This window comes from Lotus japonicus, chromosome 2 (assembly GCF_012489685.1).
Source record: "Lotus japonicus ecotype B-129 chromosome 2, LjGifu_v1.2".
Lineage (NCBI taxonomy): Eukaryota > Viridiplantae > Streptophyta > Magnoliopsida > Fabales > Fabaceae > Lotus > Lotus japonicus.
Window position 1 is genome coordinate 85761698 of NC_080042.1, and position 7804 is coordinate 85769501.

The window sequence follows — 7804 nt, forward strand, 5'->3', positions numbered from 1 at the left end:
TTCATTCTGCCTTTCTGTTGGCTAATATGTGACCAAGTACTGGATTATACTAATTGTCCTTTACTTTTTAAATTTGTTTGTCTGTATTTCCATGTGATGCGTGTATGATTGATGTCAACTTAATGTACAGAGAGATGCCAGGTATAGTAGGGGACTGAATAGCAATGAGAGCAATGATCCTTATGACATGGAAGATTTTGCAATGCTATTACAAGAATCCATCAGTCATCCGGTGGCTGGGGACATTGTACATAATGGGGCCACATTCCAGGTACATTAACATGTATTGTTGAGATTTTTTGTAGTTAAAAGGGGGGTTTAGATAAGGGAGGAGGAAAGAGAAAGACTTTGGATTGTAACTATGTATTTTTTAATATGATACAAACTCCCAGTTCTAATCAAATACAAAAGCTAATCATGATAATACAAAGAAATATGGAAATCAATTTTAAGAGAAAATGTAAGATTCTTTAAGATAGAATCAAGATACATTATAAGATGCTTCTTATGAATATAACGTTCCCTCTCAAGTAAAATGACTTTTGGGTAGTATTTTGGTGTTGTTGATATAAGGTATTGGATCTTGAAGATAAGAAGTGGAGAAGCAACAGTATTAAATGGAAGCTTGTTTACTTATCAAATATGGTACTTTTATCGACTTAGATGACTGCTGTGAAATTCATGATTCTTTGAAAATAGTAAACCATATCCCTGCTGAGGAAGATAAAGTGATAAACATCTTGGCGTTCATACTTCAGTTATATTTCAGAAGCTCATGACAACATATGCATTCATAGTTCATAGGTCATAGGTCTTAAGTAAACAAACATGCCATTGGCCACATAAGCATTCATTAGTACTGGAAAACAACAACAAGAGTAGCAGTAGAATTGATAAACGGAGCATAAGTAGTCATAGGTCTTAGGTCTTAAGTAAACAAACATGTCATAGGTCTTAGATGACTGCTGTGAAATTCATGATTCTTTGAAAATAGTAAACCATATCCCTGTTGAGGAAGATAAAGTGATAAACATCTTGGCGTTTGTCAAATAACCACTTTATCCCAAAAGCTTAAGCTGTTGGGTAAGGGCCACATTAATGGTTTTATATTATATTCTAACACGCCCCCTCACGCAAGAGCCCTTTGGGCTTGAAGCGTGGATAATTGCACAGGCCCACCTACCATGTGCTTAATTAAATTCCACTTTTTAATTAGAAAGTGAGGGGAGCAAGGATCGAACTCTAGACCTCTCGGCCATAGAGGCTCTGATACCATGTCAAATAACCACTTTATCCCAAAAGCTTAAGCTTTTGGGATAAAGTGGTTATTTGACAGCGTTCATACTTCAGTTATATTTCAGAAGCTCATGACAATATATGCATTCATAGTTCATAGGTCTTAAGTAAACAAACATGCCATTGGCAACATAAGCATTCATTAGTACTGGAAAACAACAACAAGAGTAGCAGCAGAATTGATAAACGGAGCATAAGTAGTCATAGGTCTTAGGTCTTAAGGAAATAACATCTTTTTGGGGTGGGGGGAACAATGAAAGTGCTAGGGGGAGGGGGAGGGGGGGGGGGGGGGGCAATGACTTGAATTATCTTCTATACTAGAGCTTTAGCTCCTTAGCAAGTTCAATGATCATGGATTCTCCCTTTTGCAGAATACTCTCGTGCTTTGCATAAGGTGCTGAACAATCTTCGAGGACGCGTTCTTCTCTCATTGAGCGGAAGCCTTGTTTCGCCATTTCATGTGCCATATCGTTCTTAGTTTTGACAGTATGGTGAACCGAAAGCACACTCTTGCTGCCATCAATCAGCAGGTGAATTTTCTCTATGTGCTTGATCAATTTCTTGTTTTTCAAATTTGCTGTGCTTGTTTTTTTGTTGATGAGTTTGACAACTTCCTTGTTATCACAAAAGACAATTATAGATTTGTACCCCTTCTTAAGTGCAAATTCGATGCCCCACAAGAAAGCCTCAGCCTCCATTACATCATTAGTAAATCCTAGGTATACTATGAATCTCCTAAGATACTTCCCCTTGAGGTTCCTGATGACCCCGCCAGCTGATGAGAGTCCTTTTCTCTCTATTCTTTCGGTGTTCGATTTTCTTGCTCCATCAGTGTGTAGGAATACAGTTCCGGTCCTAGCAAATAATATATTCTAATTAATAGCAGTCAATGTAATAAATACTACTAATGCATGTGTCATTTTTCTAAGAGCAAAGACAAAAGCAATCAATCAGTCCTAATAAATAATATATTCTAATCAATAGCAGTCAATCAGTCAATGTAATATATATACTATAATGCATGTGTCATTTTTCTAAGAGCAAAGACTTGCTTTTCATTTTTGTTGGAATCAGCACCAGGAAATGAGGAAGAAAAGGACTGAAATGGTGGCACGTTCCGGACAAAGCGAGGGACCACATTGGCCAGCAGTGGCCCCTGACATTGTTGCTGATCACGATGCTGAAATGACAGAAATGGTTGACGGATGATTGCAGTTGCAGCCGCAGCTCCTCGCACACCTCTCAATCTCAGAAGACAATCTCAGGTGAATTCTAATTGACCTAAAACCTTTTCTACTATTAAGTTGGCATTTACTTGCATTTAACTGAAATTCTTGATTCTGCAGAAAATTACATAGTTTCTTGACTAGAGTACACCAAGGCAAACTGGATACATAATTAAAACAAACGTAAATAACATATTTTTTGGGTACAATGGAAGAGTAAACCAAGACAAACAACTTTGACTTGATACATAACTAAAACAAAAGTAAATAACATTTTTTTGGGGGGGACAAAAGTAAATAACTAGAATATGGCTTTAGCAGTTACAAAAGCTTCAGCCGTTTAGCAACTCTGATGATCATGGCTTCTTCCTCTGAAACGGTATCCACATGTTTGTGATCTGGTTTGTCCATAACAAGACGTTCATTAACCTTGCACTTCTTGCTGAAGCCGAGTTTGGCCATTTTGTGCGCGCTTTTGTTCTCATCATTAATCTGATGCTTGGTATCCTTGATGCAACGCATAACAGTAATTTTGCTATCAGCATTATGTAGCAGGACAAGAATTTTGTGACAAGAATTTTGTTGGCAAAATTCTTGTCCTGCTACATAATGCTGACAACAAAATTACTGTTATGCGTTGCATCAAGGATACCAAGCATCAGATTAATTATGAGAACAAAAGCGCGCACAAAATGGCCAAACTCGGCTTCAGCAAGAAGTGCAAGGTTAATGAACGTCTTGTTATGGACAAACCAGATCACAAACATGTGGATACCGTTTCAGAGGAAGAAGCCATGATCATCAGAGTTGCTAAACGGCTGAAGCTTTTGTAACTGCTAAAGCTTCAGCAAGAAGTGCAAGGTTAATGAACGTCTTGTTATGGACAAACTAGATCACAAACATGTGGATACCGTTTCAGAGGAAGAAGCCATGATCATCAGAGTTGCTAAACGGCTGAAGCTTTTGTAACTGCTAAAGCCATATTCTAGTTATTTACTTTTGTCCCCCCCAAAAAATGTTATTTACTTTTGTTTTAGTTATGTATCAAGTCAAAGTTGTTTGTCTTGGTTTACTCTTCTATTGTACCCCAAAAATATGTTATTTACGTTTGTTTTAATTATGTATCCAGTTTGCCTTGGTGTACTCTAGTCAAGAAACTATGTAATTTTCTGCAGAATCAAGAATTTCAGTTAAATGCAAGTAAATGCCAACCTAATAGTAGAAAAGGTTTTAGGCCAATTAGAATTCACCTGAGAAGGGCGGTGAATTACCTGCACTTCAGCACACACACCGAGTTTCGCTAGATCGGTGCAACAGACAGCCCTTTGACCCCCTATAAGCTGATCCACCAATTGTCTCTCTATCTTCAACCTCAAAAACAACAGCTTGAATAGGCCACGAGCTAAAGTTTGAGAATTCCTTCGTTCTACAGAACGTGTCTCTATCAAACCTGGATTCCACATTACACAGGAAAACCCAATCAACAAAACAGTATATATATAAAACATCAGCATAATCACCAAGATTGCACAAAAACAGAACAATGGCTAACAGTGGTATACAAGAGACATGTCATGTTTCAGCACCGACAGCTCAAAGAAAACAGTTTTCATCAAATTTGTGAAAATTCTGAGTACCCCAGCAACTTCACTTTCCAAATCTGACAAGTAAGATTGTAAATTTCACACATTGAAACAAATTGGGATTTCTCCTATAATAATTTCTAGTTCTACCTTTACCAAGAATCTCACAGAGACTACAATGAGAGCTGAACACAAAAATTCAACCAAAAAAAGTATGAAGCCCAAACAGAGAAGATGCCGATTACCTGAAGTTTCCAAGCATGAAGCCCACGGTCACTTTGAATTCCAGAGAATATCCCGAACTGAAAACTCACATTTATTTTGATATCCATTTACAATTGGTGATGCAATAATACCCTCTAGTTTGCTTGGTAAACCACCTGGAGAAATGTGAGAAAGAAGATGTAAAATAACTGTATCTGTGATGAAAAAAATAAAAAAAATGTACACAATATTTGGATGACTAATTTACTTATATATTCTTATATGTGATTATTGCTTAGAGTTGAATATTATTCTTTCATTTCAAATTCAAAATTTTCTAGGTAACGAACATGGACGTGGACACAGAACATGCAAACGGCGACGGTGGACGGCCTGCCGGGAAACCACCGGAAGCCACGCGAAGACCAACTTTCAAGGAAAAAGTACTCGGGAAGGAGACGATTGAGAAACGTAAGCAAGTCTGCAACTTGGTGGAGGCTGGTGTCATGAAGAAAGATCTCATTGATGGGAGTAGCTTTTTCCCTATGTTTGACTTCACAGATAAGAGTGTTTATGCTGAGATCTGCAAACCATGGAAGGATTGCCTGGTTGTGAAACTCCTTGGTAAACATATTGGCTACAAAGCTCTGTGTGATCGCCTCAGAATGCCATGGAAGCCATCCGGTGGAATGGAGATACGTGATCTACTTCACGGCTACTTCCTAGTGCAATTTGATATACAGGAAGACAGAGAGAGGGCTATGACGGAAGCGCCATGGATGATATATGACCATTACTTGGCAGTTAAGCCATGGACATCGGATTTCGTTGCAGCGAACTCGAAGATAAGCACCACGGCAGTTTGGATTCGCATCCCTAGCCTTGGTTTCCAATTTTATGATGAGAGCATTCTGCTCACATTAGCTTCTGCAGTTGGGACTCCCATTAAAGTTGATATGAATACAGTGGACATGTAGAGGGGGAAGTATGCTAGAGTTTGTGTGGAAATAGATCTAAACAAGCCGGTGTTAGGGAAGGTCGGTTTGTGTGGTGTTTGGTATAATGTTGAATATGAGGGGCTGCACCTCCTCTATTCGAATTGCGGTTGCTACGATCACCTCTTCCGATAATGCGCAGGGTTGCCAGTACCACAACCACAGGCCCAACATTGTTCTGTCCCCGAGGCTTCACCAGAGATACCGGCGGAGATAGCCACCACAGCTCAAACAAGTGAACATGACATAACCCTGGACTCCGCCACGCCAGCGACGGGCAACGCTAATCCTGGCGCGAAAGTTGCGGCCATTAAGTGCCCTGAATTAGCGCACGGGGATTGGATGTCGGTGACGAGGAAGGCGTGGAAAAATCCAAACCCTAATCAGAAGAAACCGTTAGAGAATCCTCCCAAAACGGCACGTACGACGAGCGGAAATCAAGGGGGGGGGGAAGGAAACAACTAGCAAATCATTGAGGGATCTTCTCGTGACATTAGCAGTGGGGCCATGCAATTCAAAGCTGCATCAGATATTGCTATTTCTATCAATGTGAAAGATAACTCCCATGGAAGGAAAAGAATAAGGAAAGAAAATAATAACATGGGCCCACGATTGGAACCTGTTGGGGACCCAGTTGCTCCTTCGAGTTCGATGCTACAGCGTGGGAACCAAGGGCAAAATATGCATGCTACGAGAATGATAAGGAACCACAGAGTTTACGTGTTTGAGGATGGATCTTCAACAACCCTGAACTTGCAACATCAACAAGGCAACCGCTATGCGTTACTTGAGGATGATGAAGGCTCGCGAGGACAAGGTGAGGCGACCAATATGGTGATTCATGCGACTGCAGATAACCCCCTGGACCCTGGAGCAGCAGTTGCAGATCCCAATACCTCGAGCAGGCAGTGAACCCTGCTTGTTTGCCCTATCGCAATGTTTATGGATAGTACATCCTTGAATGTACTTGCTTGGAACATTAGGGGAGCATCAGGAGCTCATGGTCAGAGGAGGGCTAGGGATTTGATTAGATCCTTTCGTCCCTCCTTATTTATAGTTGTTGAGACACATTGTCCTTTTGATACAGTTGCTTCGTTTTGGCGTCGAGCTGGTTATGACCTTTGTGGGTGTTCGGAAGCGTCTGGTCATCGGGGAGGAATCTGGATTCTTGCGCCCGCTAACAGAAGCTTTGATGTGCGAGTGATGGAGGTTCATTTTCAAGCTGTAACCATCTCTATCAGTGTAAATAATAGAGCCTGGACTTGCTCAGCAATTTACGCAAGCCCTAATCCTTCGTTGAGAGAGGACTTTTGGAGGTACTTAATCGATCTTCGCCAAAGGATTTTGGAACCTTGGCTTGCTGTGGGTGACTTTAACGAAATCATCTCCCCTTTAGAGGTGTCAGGAGGCGCGTTTTGTCAAAACAGAGCAAACCGTATGCTCTCCATGTTAGAGGCCTGTGAGTTTCTCGATCTTGGATCCACTGGGAAGCAATTCACTTGGGAGAGAAGGCCACACGGAGGTCGTACCATTGCAAAGCGCCTAGATAGAGCTGTTGGGGACATTGCTTGGCGCCACACCTTCCCGGAGGCTTACGTGGAGCATTTGGCTCGAGTGTAGTCGGATCATTGCCCCGCTCTAGTTAGATGCAGTGCCTTTGTTGGTGATCGCGAATCACGGCCTTTTCGCTTCCAGGCAGCTTGGTCCACCCATCCCGCTTTTGAACCCTTGGTCCGCAATACTTGGAAGGAACCACCCCCATCCTTGACGGGGAAGCTTAGTAATATCCGGGTGGCATCAAAAACTTTCAATATGACTGTATTTGGCAACGCCACAAGGAGAAAGAAGCTGGTGGAGCGTAGGTTGCAGGGCCTCCAACATGAGCTTGAAGCACATGAAACTGAATCCTTGCTTCGTTTGGAAAAAGAGTTGCATGAGGAATATAACCAAATACTTGTCCAAGAGGAACTCATTTGGTATCAGAAGTCTCGCGAGAAATGGGTGAAGCTTGGTGACCGTAACACAAAGTTTTTCCATATTCAGACGGTGGTCGCAGGAAGCGGAATAAGATACATGGGCTCCTTGTTGGAGATGAGTGGTGCACTGATCCGGAGGGTCTAAAGGCGGGTGCACAAGCTTTTATCACTAACCTGTTTTCTGTTGATTCCCAGGTAGTTCGTAACCATGTCATGGAGCTCATGCCTCCTTCTATTTCTGCGGAGGATAGGAATGACCTGGTTGAGCCTGTTTCTCTTGAGGAGGTTCGTCGTGCGGTTATGGCCATGAATTCTTTCAAGGCGCCAGGTGCTGACGGCTTTCAAGCTTTCTTTTTCAAGCAGTATTGGGATATTCTAGGCGATGACCTTCATGCCATGGTGGCCGATGCTTTCTCTAATGGGAAAGGTGAGACTTCTCTTTTAGAGACCCTCATTGTCCTCATTCCCAAGATTGAGAACCCTCTGCGCTTCAAGGATCTTCGTCCCATCAGTTTGTGTAATGT

At 41.7% G+C, this 7804-nt stretch overlaps 2 protein-coding genes across 2 annotated transcripts; both read left to right on the forward strand.

The window, feature by feature from the left end:
• Window positions 1-549: 549 nt before the first annotated feature.
• Window positions 550-5555, forward strand: LOC130740407 (uncharacterized). Its single transcript, XM_057593005.1, has 3 exons — window positions 550-645; window positions 1668-1826; window positions 2371-5555. The coding sequence occupies exon 3, from the start codon at window positions 4660-4662 to the stop codon at window positions 5284-5286; it is 627 nt and encodes a 208-aa protein (XP_057448988.1). The 5' UTR covers window positions 550-645; window positions 1668-1826; window positions 2371-4659; the 3' UTR covers window positions 5287-5555.
• Window positions 5556-6240: 685 nt separating this feature from the next.
• LOC130737164 (uncharacterized) lies at window positions 6241-6924 on the forward strand. Its single transcript, XM_057588928.1, has one exon. The coding sequence runs from the start codon at window positions 6241-6243 to the stop codon at window positions 6922-6924; it is 684 nt and encodes a 227-aa protein (XP_057444911.1).
• Window positions 6925-7804: the final 880 nt, after the last annotated feature.

Bases quoted from the DNA above. Each gene is read 5' to 3' on its own strand.
- LOC130740407 (XM_057593005.1), top strand. From the start codon at position 4,660: ATGGACGTGGACACAGAACATGCAAACGGCGACGGTGGACGGCCTGCC.
- LOC130737164 (XM_057588928.1), top strand. From the start codon at position 6,241: ATGTTTATGGATAGTACATCCTTGAATGTACTTGCTTGGAACATTAGG.